At 43.3% G+C, this 14911-nt stretch overlaps 11 protein-coding genes across 15 annotated transcripts; 8 read left to right on the plus strand and 3 right to left on the minus strand.

The window, feature by feature from the left end:
* The first annotated feature begins 39 nt into the window (after nucleotides 1-39).
* LOC6734468 (general transcription factor IIH subunit 1) lies at nucleotides 40-2544 on the plus strand. 2 transcript variants are annotated; one of them, XM_016168085.3, is made up of 6 exons: nucleotides 40-150; nucleotides 317-585; nucleotides 647-985; nucleotides 1044-2003; nucleotides 2064-2239; nucleotides 2295-2544. In XM_016168085.3, exons 2-6 carry the CDS (start codon nucleotides 432-434, stop codon nucleotides 2418-2420), a joined length of 1755 nt encoding a protein of 584 aa, XP_016027592.1. In that variant the 5' UTR covers nucleotides 40-150; nucleotides 317-431; the 3' UTR covers nucleotides 2421-2544. The 2 variants fall into 2 exon arrangements, with proteins under 2 accessions (XP_016027592.1, XP_016027591.1); XM_016168084.3 differs by having other exon boundaries at nucleotides 130-193.
* Nucleotides 2545-2584: 40 nt separating this feature from the next.
* LOC6734469 lies at nucleotides 2585-4004 on the plus strand. The gene is made up of 6 exons (XM_016168086.3): nucleotides 2585-2853; nucleotides 2910-3026; nucleotides 3081-3259; nucleotides 3316-3426; nucleotides 3549-3758; nucleotides 3823-4004. The coding sequence occupies exons 1-5, from the start codon at nucleotides 2764-2766 to the stop codon at nucleotides 3730-3732; spliced, it is 681 nt and encodes a 226-aa protein (XP_016027593.1). The 5' UTR covers nucleotides 2585-2763; the 3' UTR covers nucleotides 3733-3758; nucleotides 3823-4004.
* LOC6734470 lies at nucleotides 3947-4953 on the plus strand. Its single transcript, XM_016168087.3, has 5 exons — nucleotides 3947-4054; nucleotides 4115-4231; nucleotides 4300-4520; nucleotides 4585-4695; nucleotides 4762-4953. The coding sequence occupies exons 1-5, from the start codon at nucleotides 3947-3949 to the stop codon at nucleotides 4940-4942; spliced, it is 738 nt and encodes a 245-aa protein (XP_016027594.1). The 3' UTR covers nucleotides 4943-4953.
* A 90-nt stretch (nucleotides 4954-5043) lies between these two features.
* Nucleotides 5044-6157, plus strand: LOC27207761. The gene is made up of 5 exons (XM_016183435.3): nucleotides 5044-5219; nucleotides 5276-5389; nucleotides 5526-5761; nucleotides 5815-5925; nucleotides 5979-6157. Exons 1-5 carry the CDS (start codon nucleotides 5118-5120, stop codon nucleotides 6148-6150), a joined length of 735 nt encoding a protein of 244 aa, XP_016027595.1. The 5' UTR covers nucleotides 5044-5117; the 3' UTR covers nucleotides 6151-6157.
* Nucleotides 6158-6227: 70 nt separating this feature from the next.
* On the plus strand, nucleotides 6228-7429 carry LOC27206678. The gene is made up of 4 exons (XM_016182484.3): nucleotides 6228-6452; nucleotides 6516-6632; nucleotides 6695-7098; nucleotides 7159-7429. Exons 1-4 carry the CDS (start codon nucleotides 6357-6359, stop codon nucleotides 7427-7429), a joined length of 888 nt encoding a protein of 295 aa, XP_016027596.1. The 5' UTR covers nucleotides 6228-6356.
* Nucleotides 7430-7437: 8 nt separating this feature from the next.
* LOC6734471 lies at nucleotides 7438-8236 on the minus strand. Of its 2 annotated transcripts, XM_002081454.4 has the most exons (3): nucleotides 8033-8236; nucleotides 7889-7972; nucleotides 7438-7831 (listed from the first exon to the last, which is right to left on the minus strand). In XM_002081454.4, the coding sequence occupies exons 1-3, from the start codon at nucleotides 8162-8164 to the stop codon at nucleotides 7466-7468; spliced, it is 582 nt and encodes a 193-aa protein (XP_002081490.2). In that variant the 5' UTR covers nucleotides 8165-8236; the 3' UTR covers nucleotides 7438-7465. The 2 variants fall into 2 exon arrangements, with proteins under 2 accessions (XP_002081490.2, XP_016027597.1); XM_016182013.3 differs by having other exon boundaries at nucleotides 7438-7972.
* LOC6734472 lies at nucleotides 8234-9382 on the plus strand. The gene is made up of 2 exons (XM_016168088.3): nucleotides 8234-8553; nucleotides 8608-9382. The coding sequence occupies exons 1-2, from the start codon at nucleotides 8353-8355 to the stop codon at nucleotides 9121-9123; spliced, it is 717 nt and encodes a 238-aa protein (XP_016027599.1). The 5' UTR covers nucleotides 8234-8352; the 3' UTR covers nucleotides 9124-9382.
* Nucleotides 9383-9396: 14 nt separating this feature from the next.
* LOC6734473 lies at nucleotides 9397-10088 on the plus strand. Its single transcript, XM_016168089.3, has 3 exons — nucleotides 9397-9492; nucleotides 9557-9655; nucleotides 9711-10088. Exons 1-3 carry the CDS (start codon nucleotides 9397-9399, stop codon nucleotides 10071-10073), a joined length of 558 nt encoding a protein of 185 aa, XP_016027598.1. The 3' UTR covers nucleotides 10074-10088.
* An 847-nt stretch (nucleotides 10089-10935) lies between these two features.
* LOC6734475 lies at nucleotides 10936-11454 on the minus strand. Its single transcript, XM_016182012.3, has 3 exons — nucleotides 11348-11454; nucleotides 11112-11289; nucleotides 10936-11055 (listed from the first exon to the last, which is right to left on the minus strand). The coding sequence occupies exons 1-3, from the start codon at nucleotides 11429-11431 to the stop codon at nucleotides 10937-10939; spliced, it is 381 nt and encodes a 126-aa protein (XP_016027600.1). The 5' UTR covers nucleotides 11432-11454; the 3' UTR covers nucleotide 10936.
* Nucleotides 11455-11669: 215 nt separating this feature from the next.
* LOC6734476 lies at nucleotides 11670-12864 on the minus strand. Its single transcript, XM_002081459.4, has 4 exons — nucleotides 12331-12864; nucleotides 12158-12277; nucleotides 11942-12098; nucleotides 11670-11884 (listed from the first exon to the last, which is right to left on the minus strand). Exons 1-4 carry the CDS (start codon nucleotides 12427-12429, stop codon nucleotides 11670-11672), a joined length of 591 nt encoding a protein of 196 aa, XP_002081495.1. The 5' UTR covers nucleotides 12430-12864.
* A 41-nt stretch (nucleotides 12865-12905) lies between these two features.
* On the plus strand, nucleotides 12906-14019 carry LOC6734477 (inactive peptidyl-prolyl cis-trans isomerase shutdown). Of its 3 annotated transcripts, none has more exons than XM_016168090.3 (2): nucleotides 12906-13045; nucleotides 13105-14019. In XM_016168090.3, exon 2 carries the CDS (start codon nucleotides 13124-13126, stop codon nucleotides 13709-13711), a length of 588 nt encoding a protein of 195 aa, XP_016027601.1. In that variant the 5' UTR covers nucleotides 12906-13045; nucleotides 13105-13123; the 3' UTR covers nucleotides 13712-14019. The 3 variants fall into 3 exon arrangements, with proteins under 3 accessions (XP_016027601.1, XP_016027602.1, XP_016027603.1); XM_016168091.3 differs by having other exon boundaries at nucleotides 12922-13045; nucleotides 13093-14019; XM_016168092.3 differs by having other exon boundaries at nucleotides 12947-13045; nucleotides 13099-14019.
* Nucleotides 14020-14911: the final 892 nt, after the last annotated feature.

Raw genomic sequence — 14911 nt, forward strand, 5'->3', positions numbered from 1 at the left:
TGTGTGAACGGTCTATAATTAAACAGCTGGCTCAGCAAAACACCGATACGTTTCCAAGCATCGATATCAACAAGAAATATCGAAAGTTACTGGCACGGGACATCGATTCTCGATGCATCGATATATTCTTACATCCCTAGCCTGACTGAGGTGCGTAGAGTTTCCAGTAATATCGTGCAAATAACGTGGGATTGTGCGTTTCGCCGACCGCGAAATGGGGAAAAGTATCGCCGGCGCAGGCGACATACGCATATACCAGGCGGCACTTTTCCAACAGCCGAAAATGCTTCTCAGATCGCATTTCATGCTCTTTCAGGTTGCAGGAATCTTCTGGCGTCCCCCTTCTCGTCCTTTCGAAGGCTCTCATGTGAGACGGCGAGCGTGGATCTGCGACTGGGACTTCGACTGCTGAGCGCCGGGCGTAGGACAAGATGACCACCAGCAGTGAGGACGTGCTGCTCCAGATGGGCGAGGTGCGGTACAAGAAGGGCGACGGCACGCTCTACGTAATGAACGAGCGTGTGGCCTGGATGGCGGAACACAGGGACACGGTGACAGTCTCCCATCGTTATGCGGATATCAAGAGTGGGTTGTCCCTCAAAGCCTTTTTCACCAGTTTTGGTAACCCTTTATTTTTAATATGCAGCCCAAAAGATATCTCCTGAGGGAAAACCCAAGGTGCAGCTGCAAGTGGTACTCCACGACGGAAACACATCAACCTTCCACTTTGTCAACCGCCAGGGACAGGCCGCCATGCTTGCCGACAGAGACAAGGTCAAGGAGCTGTTGCAGCAACTGCTTCCCAACTTTAAGCGCAAGGTGGACAAAGACCTGGAAGACAAGAACCGGATCCTTGTTGAGAATCCCAACCTGCTGCAGCTCTACAAGGACCTTGTCATAACCAAAGTCCTAACCAGCGATGAGTTCTGGGCTACGCATGCCAAGGATCACGCCCTTAAGAAAATGGGCAGGTCCCAGGAGATCGGTATGCATAAAAAACGTGTGTCCCCTTTATTGTGCGTTCTTATAAATTGTAATCGCAGGTGTTTCTGGCGCCTTTTTGGCCGACATAAAACCGCAGACAGACGGCTGTAATGGCCTCAAGTACAACCTCACCTCTGATGTGATTCACTGCATTTTCAAGACCTATCCCGCCGTTAAACGCAAACATTTTGAGAATGTGCCTGCCAAAATGTCCGAGGCCGAGTTTTGGACCAAGTTTTTCCAATCACACTACTTTCATCGTGACAGACTGACAGCCGGCACAAAAGATATATTTACGGAGTGCGGCAAGATCGATGATCAGGCATTAAAAGCGGCTGTCCAGCAAGGAGCTGGTGATCCTTTGCTAGACCTTAAAAAGTTTGAGGATGTTCCTTTGGAAGAGGGCTTTGGCAGCGTAGCCGGGGACCGCAACGTCGTAAACAGCGGGAATATTGTGCACCAAAACATGATCAAGCGATTCAACCAGCATTCCATCATGGTGCTCAAGACCTGTGCTAACGTGACCTCAGCGCCGTCAACTATGACAAATGGTACCAATAATGCCAACGGGCCTGTTTCCCAATCCGCCTATACGAACGGTATGAATGGAAAGGCCCAGGCCACCGCAACGAAGAGTTCCGCCGATCAGGTGGACAAAGACGAGCCGCAGAGCAAAAAGCAACGACTGATGGAAAAGATTCACTATGAGGATCTCGGGGATCCTCTATTGGAGGGAGAAGATGATCCCGCCAACGGCGAGAAAGCCAAGTCTAAGCAGTTCGAACTGTCCAAAGTGGAGCGTTACCTCAATGGCCCTGTCCAGAACAGCATGTACGACAACCACAACGATCCAATGAGTCTGGAAGAGGTACAGTACAAGCTGGTGCGGAATTCGGAGTCATGGCTAAATCGCAACGTGCAACGAACGTTCATCTGTTCCAAGGCGGCAGTAAATGCTCTGGGTGAACTAAGTCCTGGCGGTTCCATGATGCGCGGTTTCCAAGAGCAGTCAGCGGGTCGTAAGTAGAAAGTAACCAATCTTAACCAAAATCACTGCCAACTTTTTGATGACATTACAGAACTTGTGCCGAATGACTTCCAACGAGAGCTGCGCCACTTATACCTTTCGCTGTCCGAGCTGCTGAAACACTTTTGGAGCTGCTTTCCGCCCACCACAGAAGAGTTGGAGACAAAATTACAGCGTATGCACGAGACGTTGCAGCGCTTCAAAATGGCAAAACTAGTGCCTTTTGAGGTGGGTTTTACATTATTTTTCTTAAAAAGATATTACAAAGCTCTGTTTATTCCAGAACCGCGCTATGCACGAACTCTCGCCACTGCGATCCTCGCTGACGCAGCACATGAACCAGCTGCTGCGCACCGCCAACAGCAAGTTCGCCACTTGGAAGGAGCGAAAACTGCGTAACAACAGGTAGCAAACGCTCAACGGAGGCGAGCTCGAGCATCTGCCACACACCTCAAGAACCATTATTATAGACTAGGCTTAACTATAAGAGTATGCGGAACGCATTGAAATAAAACATTATTTGCAACTTGGTAGGCCAGCCCTGTTTCCATGTCTATTTTTGGAGTATTCTCAGTCTGTTGTCGTGACTGCTGGTATTTTGGGGCAGCGGCAGCCTGTGGTTAGTTATGATGCCTACCCACGGCCATCAATTAACAGGTGCTGTGATTCTATAAAAGTTGTCAGCTTGGGCGCTCGGCGGTTTAGTTGGATAGCACTTCTTGGTCGCGAAACCTAAAGGATATTTTGCAGAAATGAATAGTCTAACATTATCTTGCCTTGTCTTTCTACGGTTGATCTTTGTGGAGTCCACTTTGATATTTCAAACCAACTCGGAATTCGGTGTAAATATTGTAATTATTTGTATTCCAGCATAATTGAATTTAATTAAATTGTTTAGATTTTTATGGCCATATCAGTGCCACTTACTTTGAAGAATCGCAATGTGTTCCTTTCGTACAACTATGAATTCAACTACTACCAGCCCGAGCACATCTACAAGTATCCTCCGATATTGGTAAGGATTTGTAAGTTCATATTTATCCGAAAAGGAATATATCGTTCTGCTTAGATGGGTGATAACTGGGAGGATAGTTATTTGACGTATAACACCACTGGTGGAGATGATAGTAGCAGCAGCAGCAGCAGATCCTTTCGTTCTGTGGATGATAATAGTTCAACCAAAAAACGAACTTTACCAATCATGAGTCGAACGAATTTCTACATTATGCTCAAGGATAAATTGGAGAGGTTGGTTTTATTTAAAAATCTTTTTAAGTCATATCTACTAATGGCATTCGTTACAGATCAGGATACCCTGCTGAGTCCTGCCTCCTTCGCTTGATTTGCGAAACGAATTCCTCAACGCTTGGCCAAGTCAACGGACTCTTGGGCAGCATAGTGCATATCTTGTTCACGTGAGTTTAAAATCTTTTCACGATCTGCATATGATAATGAAAGCTCAGACCGCGCGTGCTAACTCTGAAAAGCGAAAGATATTTTTAGCACCACACTCAATCATTGGGGTTTCCTCTTGCAGACCCAGCAGCTCCAATGACGAGAATCTCGACAAAGACTACTACCAAGCCGAATGGGATGGCCTTCGCCATGGCGACTGCTCATCTTATGCTAGCCAATGTGAAGAGAATGTATTGGACTTGATATCAAGGCCATTGCATGATGTTCTTAGGGAAGCTCTGGATAGACGAAATGGAAGACCATAAACTGGATATTAAATCAGGCGCTTATGGTTTGATCTGCATTAAACCAATTCGACCCGACATAGATTTCCAATTCTTCGTTTTAATTAACAGCTTCTTGGAAACGCACCTTTCTTGTCGACTTTTGCCCAAGGCGGCCGCCAGTTGGTTTTAAAACGCTCACAGTCGAACATCGGAAATTGTTTGCCATTGGATATTTTAGAATTTTATCAATACCATGTACAGAACTTTGATATTCGCACCATTTCTTTTCCTCTGTGCCATAATAAATAACTTAAATTTGGTTAAGTCTGCGCTGCTTTTCACCACAAACTCCGAGTATGGGGTAATTTTAACTCAAGTGCTAGTGAGCTGTTGTCTAAAAACTGAAATTTTTACTTCGTAGATATTTATGGCCATATCGGTGCCGATTGGCTTGCCACATCGCAATGTCTTTCTGTCCTATAACTACGAGTTTAATTACTATCAACCGGAACACGTGTACAAATATCCGCCGATTTTGGTGGGTTTCTTATCGAAGTTCGCTTCTTGAGTCTTTTGTTTGAACGCCGTGTTCGTCAACATTTATAGATGGGTCAGGACTTTGAGGACAGCTATCTCACATATCCGACAACTGGACGTGAGTCCAAAGGGCGACACTGCCACAATTGCACAGATTGGAAAATAGCGGAAAATAAAAATAGCACCTCATCAAATAAAAATTCAACTAAAGCTGCATCGCGTGAAAAACGTGGTCTAACTCTGATGAGTCGCTCGGTATTTTATGCAATGCTGAGGGATAAATTAAGAAGGTCAGTGGCAAACAATCAAGGTTATTATAGTTAAATATTTAATAGGTAAATTTACATATTTTAGGTCAGGGTTTCCAGCTGAACCCTGTTTACTGCGCTTGATATGCGATACAAATGCTTCACAACTGGGCGAGGTTAATGGATTTTTGGGCAGCCTTGTTCACATTATATTTAGGTCAGTTGGTATCTCTTTTTAAAGGAAACTGATCGAAGATCATTTAAACTTCTCACTTTATTATAGTCCTAGCAGCTCCAAGGATGAGCACCTGCCCAATGAGTATTACCAGGCCGAATGGGATGGTCGAGAGCATCAGGAGTGCTCCGCGTATACCAAAAGCTGTGATCACAACATTTTGGACCTGGTTTCCGTGTCACTGGAACAGGCTTTAAGCGATATTGTAAGCCGACGAAGGCGCAAATAAACTGGAGTGCTGACCAAGAACCAAAACCAAGTATCTTTCTGGGGGTTTACCTATCAAATTAGCGGCCACTTGCTTGGCGTTTGCCACGCACTTGTTGCGAGTGTTTCGAGTGGATTGCAATTCAGTTGCTGTCTGAGCATCGTGGTGGTCTATCGTCTGTCTCTGGGTCGGGAAAATGAATTTTACCACTTACTTTCTTGGCCTGGTTTTCCTTTTAACCGTTTACCTTGACTTAACCAACTCCTTTGTGGCCTTTACAGCTTCCAGCACCCACGGTGTAAGTTCTTCAAGAATTTATTTAGCCGAAAAGTACTTCTATCATCTTGATTTTAGATCTTCGCCGCTATTGCCGTTCCCCTCGAGTTGCCCCATCGAAATGTGTTCGTCTCGTACAATTTTGAGGCCAACTACAATTTACCCACGAACTGGGAGAAATGGACAATATTTGTAAGTTTCATTTTAGGTTTGTTTACAGCTATAAAACGCCACATTTGTTGACAATTAACACGCCTTTATGGCACAATTAACAGTTCAAGCAGAATGGGAGTAATGTTTGGTTATTTACCCACCGCTCAAATTCCAGCAAAATGGTCCCATAGAGTCGGAGGAAGTTGTAGAAGAAACCGATACGGAAACAGATGCGGAGTCTTCCCGTAAATTGGCGGCCACTGGTTGCCAAAACTGCACAGTGGAGGAGGAAAATGGGGCAGGTGGCGAAGAAGTGGAGGAAACCACCGAAGTTCTCCCCAAAGAACGCAAAGTTAGATCATTGCTTACACGTTCCAATATCTATCGCATTTTCATAGATAAACTAAAGAGGTTTGTTATTAGCCAATGAATTGTGACTATACTAAGCTAACTAAGTATTCTAGAAGCGGGTTTCGTGGTGAATCTTGCCTGCTGCGACTGATTTGTGAGACAAGTGCTGCTCAATTGGATGAATTCAACGGCGTGTTGGGCAGTTTAATGCACGTTTTATTCAGGTATTATTCAGGCATCTTTTTAATGACCCCATATAACTTCTTAAACTTTAAAGTCCCAGTTCATCGGAGTCTGAAGATTTACCACTGCGCTATTACCAAGCGGAGCATGATGGTTGGAACGGTCATTGCCATGTCTACGAACCAGGTTGTGGCGAAAGTATTCTGGAGCTTATATCAGAACCTTTTGAAGAGATTTTCAAGCACATAGAACGCAATAAAATATAGATAAAATATACCTAAAATGACTCATAAATCTGTTACTAGAACATACCATTTGGCCTGAATTGACTTACTGGCTTTTCAATTAGCAACTTTCGCTGCTTGAAACTAGAAATCATTAATTGGATCATCACTTCTAGCCGGAAAGAAAGGTTTTCACTTTGGCTGACTCCAAAACTGACTCTTCAGTTGAATGAGGGTGGTTGGCTACAATGGATGGTCGTGGAACATTCATAGTTCTTCTGATTTTTGGCTATTTCAGGAGCTCGCAGGCCAAATTTGTTTGGAGTACGGGTGGAGCATCTTCGGTAAGTATTTATCTTTGGTAATTATGAAAAGTGCAGTATAATATCTTTTATTCTATTATTCAGCTTTTTGTGGCCATCGCTTTGCCATTGGACTTACGGTTTGAAAAAGCCTTTTTGTCTTATAATTTTGAAGTGTCCTACGATTTGCCAAGAACCTGGAAAAAGAAACCACCGTTTTTGGTAAGATCTCAATTGAATTATTGAAAATCAAACTCTGTTCATAAACATATTTCCCACTTAAGCGACATGGAAATGGCACGAATGATGAAAGTTTGCTGAGTGATCACCATGGCCATCATCAGAATGATGATTTCGTTTACGATGACTATTACGATGATGATCAGCACTCTGGTAACAAACACAAGCACAAACACCATCAACATCATCATGATAAGAAAAAGAAGAAGACTAAACCTAAACCCGGTTCTGTTATCAAACCACAGAAAAATAAGCCCAAGCATAAGCATAAGAAAAAGCACAAGTCAAAACCAAAGCCACCGCCAGAAGTGGATGAGGATGACTACAAGGACTTCTTCCAGGGATTTCCCTTGGATGGCATGGGTGAATCTGTGGGCAGAGATCGCCAGAGGAGGTCACTACTATCACGTACCAAGTTCTATGAGATTATCAATCATCGGTTCGAATTGTAAGAGAAATTCCAGGATTTCTGGCATTTTCAGCTCAAATATCTGCATATACTTTTCAGGCATGGACTAGGCTCGGGCGACAGTTGTTTATTAAGACTGATTTGCGAGGCAAATAGCTACCAATTGGGTGATCTCAATGGTGTGCTGGGTAACTTAATCCATGTAATGTTCAGTCCCAGCAGCTCTCGGTATGAGGAGTTACCTAAGCGTTACTACATCGCAGAATTGGATGGTCGGAATGGCAACTGCGGGGGCTATCGACTGCGATGTGAGCATAGTGTGCTCGACATGATCACGCAACCTGTGAAAAATAAAAACAAAGTGCACTAAAAATCTCCCTAAATATCATTTGTATTAACATCTCTTTTATGTGTTCCTCATAAACATTTTTAGCGCTGGCCAAGGACATTTTTTCGCATAGGCCTTGGCCTCCTGGCACATCCTGTTATTTCTTTGCCACATTTTCTCCGGACAGGTGAAAATCAAGCGAGCATACGCACAAAGGCTGTAGAAGAGGGCGTGTCTGTCACAGGCGTCGCTTTGACGACTCAGCGGAGATAGATCCTGGTACTTGGTCCTGACCACCGACGAACATCTGGCAAAGTTGGACTCATATACATCGATGGTGGGTTCGCTGGAAAAGGCGCGTTCCAACATGGGTCGAACTTTTGCTTGGATCAATCGATTTCCCTGCAGAACCGAACTGGCATTGAAGATGCAATCTAAACGGCACTTGATATGAAAGTTTGCTAAATTAACTTGGCTTTTAGATATCCTATTAATACTTACACTTGCCTGAATGGCGGATTTATGACACTCTCTGTTGAAAACGCCCCAGTTTGGCAGGGGTGCTGAGCAACAAACGTGTACATTCTGTAGATAAAGCATTTTGCATCGAGAGATATATAATTATACAAAATATATAACTCTTACTTGTACAGATTTGGGCGCTGCCTTGCACTTTGCAGCCCGAAAGGGAACTATTAATCCTAGAAAAATCAAGGCAACAAGTATACGCCCGGTCCGCATAACTAAAGCTTCCACCGCCGAATGATCCAAATTCATTGCGAATAAATATGCTTGCGTGCGGCTATCGAAGAGATGACATGAAAAGATCAACTATTCCCGCACATTAACCCACTAAAGCTATGAGTGCTGTGCTTTGAAAATTACTTCATCTGGCTGCCAAAAAAGAAATTTTTCCAAAATTTTACGTTTAATTCTTGTCCTGCTTTATAGGAGGCAATTTCAAAATGTCTTCGCTGCTGCATCTACTGGGTTTCTTGTGGCTTCCCTTGCTGGTTTATACTGCAGCCAATGATGTGGGAGGATTGCAGAAATGTACAGAGCTTCTAAACACACAAAAGTTGGTCTACTGTTGTGGCAAGTCCTTTCTTGATAAGTTTCCGTTCGTTGGCAGCAATTGCACATCATTTTGGGATGACTATGGTCCTGTGAGTAACTCTAGTGGATACCTGTTAATGAGCTGAATGAGAATCTTTTCGCAGTGCCGCTATGAATGTCTGTATAGGCACTGGGACCTCCTTGATCAGGATAACAAGATCAAGAAACCAGAGCTATACATGATGATCACCAGCCTCTACAGCCCCTTGAATGGTTATGATAAATACGGAACCGCCTTGAAGGCAGCTCACGAGACTTGCGAAGCTCTGGGCTCCAGACACGCCGACTTTCTGCTGCTCTACTCCAACCAGGTGGCGGATAAGATGGGCATGGCTTCCTCCACTTGTTTGCCATATGCCATGCTCCATGCTCAGTGTACCATGGTATACCTAACTGCCAACTGTCCCCGTGAGAACTGGATAGAGGATCCGAAGTGCAATAGTCTGCAAAATTTGCTTTCAAGTTGCACAAAGAAACTGGACGAAAAGACGAATGCACTTAAGGGAAAGGATGAGGAGCTAACGGGTAACGGGTGTGGCCATGTAGATACAGAAGGACCCCATCTGCTCTTGGCCAGTTTTCTGACACTGATGGTGTCTAAGTTCATATCGGATCAGTAATTAGGGATTACCTAGATTTGTTGGTCTGGTTAAAATGATTGCATTTAAGCCGATAAGCTTGTCTAATTGCAATTGTCTGGCTTAAGCCGAGCCCCCAATCGGACATTTGGTTGGACTTTGACCCGCCATAAGTCCATCACGATGACTGCACATTTTCGCTCACGAGACCGTCGCTTGAAATGTGTTTTTGCTGTGCTCGATTAATTAGTGGATCGTCACTGGAGTTATAAAGTAAGCCGACGGTGCCAGACGAAGCTCAGACTGACTAAAATAATGGCCCGGCATATAGCCCTGCTGATCTGCTCATTGCTGGCGATGGCTGGGAGTAATCCAATCGATGTGGACTGTACTCGTAGACAGGATTTTAATGTAAGGCTTCAAAGAATCATCCTTAATGTTCGATTGATATATGGGTTACAACCTATTCTTTCAGATTGTCAAGGATTGCTGTGCCTATCCCACATTTCGGTTTGACCAGTTCAAAAGCCAGTGTGGTAAATACATGCCAGTTGGTGCTCCCAGAATTTCACCCGTAAGTCAGAGCTAATCCCTATACGGTTTGGCATTTAGTAAGTTCTATTTTATAGTGTCTGTATGAATGCATTTTCAATGAGACCAACACAGTTGTGGACGGAGCTATTCATCCTGACAATGCCCGACTCATGCTGGAGAAGCTTTTCGGTAATCAGGACTTTGAGGAAGCCTATTTAAATGGTTTCATGAGCTGTTCGGATGCTGTGCAAGAGATGATTAGCAATAGGAGGCCACGGCCCCAGAGAAAAACAGAACAGTGCTCTCCATTCGCACTTTTCTATGGAATCTGTGCACAGAAATATGTCTTTAACCACTGTCCATCATCCAGCTGGTCCGGCACTGAATCTTGCGAAATGGCACGATTGCAAAACATGAACTGTTCGAAATCAACACGTGGTTCTAGTCATCGCCTTTAAAGGCATATAATAAAATAATAAATGAACATTGTATTTGTTTGATGGGAAGCGTTAAGTAAATGGGCCGCACTGAAAGTCGTTTGGATATCCGGTTTAGGGTTTATATATATATATAAATATCGGGTTATGGTAGTACAGCAGAAGTAATTCGAAATGCTTCAACTGCTGACTTGGGTTCTAATATTTATACCAGCTTTTCGGGCTGCCGATCCCATTTGCTCTCAAAGGCCGGATGTAACAGTGGGTATGGCCTATTTTTAGGAGACTTAGGATAATTATAGTTTATACCATCTAGGCCTTGAAAAACTGTTGCAAGCTGCCTAATCTGGACTTTTCGAGTTTCAACTCCAAGTGCAGTCAGTATTTGGTCAATGGAGCCCACATATCACCTGTAAGTCAACTGACTCTGCCTAAGAATCTACGTTTCACTAACCTGATCCTTTCATAGTGCAGCTTTGAGTGCATCTTTCAAGCGGCGAATGCATTGAATGGCACCCATTTGGTCATGGAAAATATCGAAAAGATGATGAAAACCATTTTGGACTCTGATGAATTTGTGCAGGTGTATGTGGATGGCTTCAGAAGCTGTGGTAATCAGGAGAATGTACTCATTAAGTCCCTGAAACGCCGCCGTGTTCCCATCACCGGAAAATGTGGCTCGATGGCCATAATGTATGGCCTGTGTGCCCATCGATATGTCTACCGTAATTGCCCGGATAGCGTCTGGAGCAAGAGTCCCACCTGCAATGAGGCCAGGGAATACAACATTCGCTGCGATGACTTATAATAGATGGGACTATTAAACTTAAATAAATCACACATATTCAGATGCTTTGATCACTGAGTGATGGAATTTATTTGGCTTAGTTAAAGAGTACATCCCGCCAAGTGGGCTTTTCTGGGTATCCGAAGACGTCTTGCCCAGCTGAACACCCAAGTTGGTTCATAGATTCCTCATCTTCTGACTGCATATTTAAGCTAGCTGTAAAATACATACATTCTTAAAACTGCACTACCATCCAAAGTACTATTGCTCACCAAGTTCATCCAGGCTCATGCCCAAACGATTCGCATGCTGCACTAGAGCTTTCATCAGTAAATTGGTATCCACTATTCCATCATGCTGTACATCCTGGAATGACACCATTATATCCTCACCCACCTCATCCGAAAATTCTTGACCAAACGGGGCGACATCGTTACCACCTTCATAGGACTACAAGTACGTATGTGTTTTTATTGTAATCAAGAAGCAGTACCAAGGATTATATTACTTCAGGTCCAATCACAAAGTCCTGGAAGGCAGCCTGGGACCCGGACCAGAACAAAAGGCAGCTTACAAAGGTTAACTGGTTCATTGCAGCTTAGTTGACAACTGTTGTCGAATCGAACTTTGTATGATCATAAAGCCCAATAAAACGTAGACGAAAAGTACTCGCACTCGGTTGTCATGGTCAATTTGCTGGCTAATGGTCAACAAATCGAGGTCGGATATGAATGCCATTCAAAAGGCTAGCGACAGATTAAACTTAATGGACGAAACTTTTACTTTAAATGTGTGTTGTTTACATTGGATAAATCAATCTAAATGGAGCATCAGCTGCTGGGCAACGGAACATGGGGCAGGGGATTGCACTGCTCGGCGAATTGCTTGGCCAAATTACAGGGTCTCTCGTTTTTCCACATTTGCGGGGGGCAATTGAGAAAAGTCTCGGCATTCACACAGCTGTATATGATTCCGGCAAAGGGGGAACAGCCATGGGGCAGCACCTTGTAGGACTCAATGTTCAATGACTTCATGTGACCTTTAACTGAAAGAAAATAGGCTTAATGTAATCTGCAATGTCAATGGCATCACGCATACGCACCGTTGGACAGACAGGACTCGAAGGAGTGCACTATGTGAGAAACAATTTCCTGATCCCGCCGATGAACGTGCTCTTCCAAGTACTGCTTAACTCTGTCCACTTTAATCTTTCCATTGACCATGGCGCCCGTCTCGCGGTAAATGCAATCAGGATAGCACTGTTTTGGATACGGAAGTTAAAAGTATGTTATCCCTTTACTCAGTTGCAAATATTTACCAGATGAGCATTGCTGGGATACTTGGAGTTCGCCGACTTTAAGCCACTCACATATTTGTGGCACTTCTGGGGCACATCACCCATATCCAATTCCGGAGTGCGACAGCAAGTGTTGATGTCCTACAAGATTGAGTTTATATTACATGCACTCTTCTGCGAATAATTCCTCTTACAAAGTTATTGAAATTCGGCGGTGCTGAGCAGTTAAATGCCGCCAACGAACATTCCAGAATAATTAGTAAAAAACCAAAACAAATGGTATATTTATGCATATTTATAGTGTTGTGATTCACTGTGGTGCCGTGAAATAAATAAAATTTTTCTACCACTCCGCCGGTCGCTTTATATAGCCAAATTTTGGCCCGCTTTTAATGGGCTTGTAATGAAGTCGGGTCGTCTGCCATTGTTTGTTGGTTCAATGGGTCTGCCGAAGGCTGGGGAGCCACAAAGGTTGACTGACTGTGATGACTGGACTCGATTCCACTCGATTTTGTTTGAACAGCGCTCGTGCGTGACAAGACAACTGGGGAAATACCAGAAGTATAGCCGTAAATTTGGCGAAAGCATTACGGATGGCAGATTAGAGCGGGCTAAAGCAGAGTAAATCATAGGACCGGCAACCAGGTGATACTCCGGGTAATCCTTTCGCTATTCCGTTACAGCCTAATTAGTGCGGCGTGTAATTAATGAGAATGCTGAAAGACGAGACCCCCTTGACACCGAGGTGCTAAGTAATTGTTGAGTGCTCCTACCAACCTCACAAGCTGTCATGTATGCTTACACTGCGAAAAGTAAGCCTGGAACTTACTGTCCGTTCAGAAAGTGTGACATTTGTATATCTCTACTAGCATTGAGTCAGAAACCACTTTGCTCTTGGGTGTTAAATAAGTAAGTACAAATTGATCCAAACTAAATGCATAGTAAGATATTGACAGTTTGAGGGATAGGAAATACTAATATCGCACAATGCGCCCCTACAAGAAAGACGCTTTTAAGGCACAGGAGTACATTAGGCTCTCGGCCCATGCCCTTCTCTGTGAGGATGACAACGACCAATCACTAAACTCCCATGAGCAGCACGACATAGTTTTCCTCACATATCGTAAGGCACATACCTTGCTCCAGGCAGGAAAGTTATGCATGAGGCGTATGCAATATTATTGTGCAAAAAGCGCCTTTGAGAAAGCGATAAGCTGCTTGAAAAATTGCAAAATGACCAGTCTCGAACAGAAGAGACGTAAAAAAGGGATGCTGATCGCCCTTTTCGAAACCTTGATGATCTGCCTTAACAAGATGAGGCGGTATAGGTGCGTCTGCCATGTGATGAAGGACCTTCGTCTCCTGACCATCAATAATCCTTCGGCTTTGGCGCTCTGTCAGCATGGTCGTGCCCTAAGCCACTTGGGTAAATACTATCCATCACGTTTGTGCTACTTGAAGGCGCTGAAAAAAAGTCCCAGAGACAAGAGTATTATGAATAAGATTACCAGAATCAACAAGAGAATCAACGATATTGAGGAGACCAGTAAGATGCTTTCTCAGCTGTCTATATAACAATAAAATCTACGCAAATCTCGATGTATAAATCAATAAGCTATCAGTTCATAACAAATATCTTTATCAGATGCTTTCCCAGCTGTCTATATAACAATAAAATCTTCGCAAATCTCGATATATAAAGCAATAAGCTATCAGTTGATAACAAATATCTTTATCAGATGCTTTCTCAGCTGTCTATATAACAATAAAATCTACGCAAATCTCGATATATAATGCAATAAGCTATCAGTTGATAACAAATATCTTTATCAGATGCTTTCTCAGCTGTAAATATAACAATAAAATCTACTCTAATCTCGATATATAAAGCAATCTATATACATAACAATAAAATCTACTCAAATCTCGATGTATAAAGCAATCTATATAAGCTATCAGTTGACAATAAATATCTTCATACTGAAATGTTACTTTTTTTCTCCAGTGTATGTGTGTGTTTGCGATTTTCGCTTTTGTGTGCTCGTTGTGTCTTCTGCTCAGTGATTTGCTCCTTATGTTCCTAACCACTAAGCTGATGGCATTTCGGGCATAAAACGATTTCATCGCAGTTCCTTTGTGCTTAAGGCAGGCTTAAATGCTACGGCAGTACATTATTTAAATGGAAGCGAGGCAAGTGCATAATCCGAATGAATTAAAACTAGCTTATCCCAGTTTCACACTCTGATTGATTTCAGTTTTTCCCATTTCCTCAAGCATCGCATGTGCATCGAAAACTCATTTTCTATTGAATATCGAAACAATGCTTGCAACAAAGCTGAAGTGAATTAAAAAACTTTCATGTGCAAAGATGTGAAAAACATTAAAAAAAGAGAAAATTGCCCGGAAAAAATACACTGAAATGCGTGTGACATTAAATATGCATGAGACAGGACGAACGCTTTAACTGGAGAAACGGGTCAGAGAATCGGAGAATCGGAGAGTGAGAGAGAGAAAGAACGAGTGGATGGACTCGAAACAGGACAACGAACATGTCTTTGCTTTTGGCATCGAGAGAAAGCATTTTTAAATTGGAATTTAAATGCCTCTGAGTGGCAGTTGACATTAGCATTTGTTTGAAAATCAAACGGTTTGGTTGGGGATATCGCACCACCACCTCGCCCATATCCTTGTGCCCAAAAATCCACAGAGCAACCCTCATGTGTCGCACGCATTCCAAGCAGCCAGGACATCCGTCTAAATGTTTATCATTGTGAT

This window comes from Drosophila simulans, chromosome 2R (assembly GCF_016746395.2).
Source record: "Drosophila simulans strain w501 chromosome 2R, Prin_Dsim_3.1, whole genome shotgun sequence".
In the NCBI taxonomy this organism is placed as follows: Eukaryota; Metazoa; Arthropoda; class Insecta; order Diptera; family Drosophilidae; genus Drosophila; species Drosophila simulans.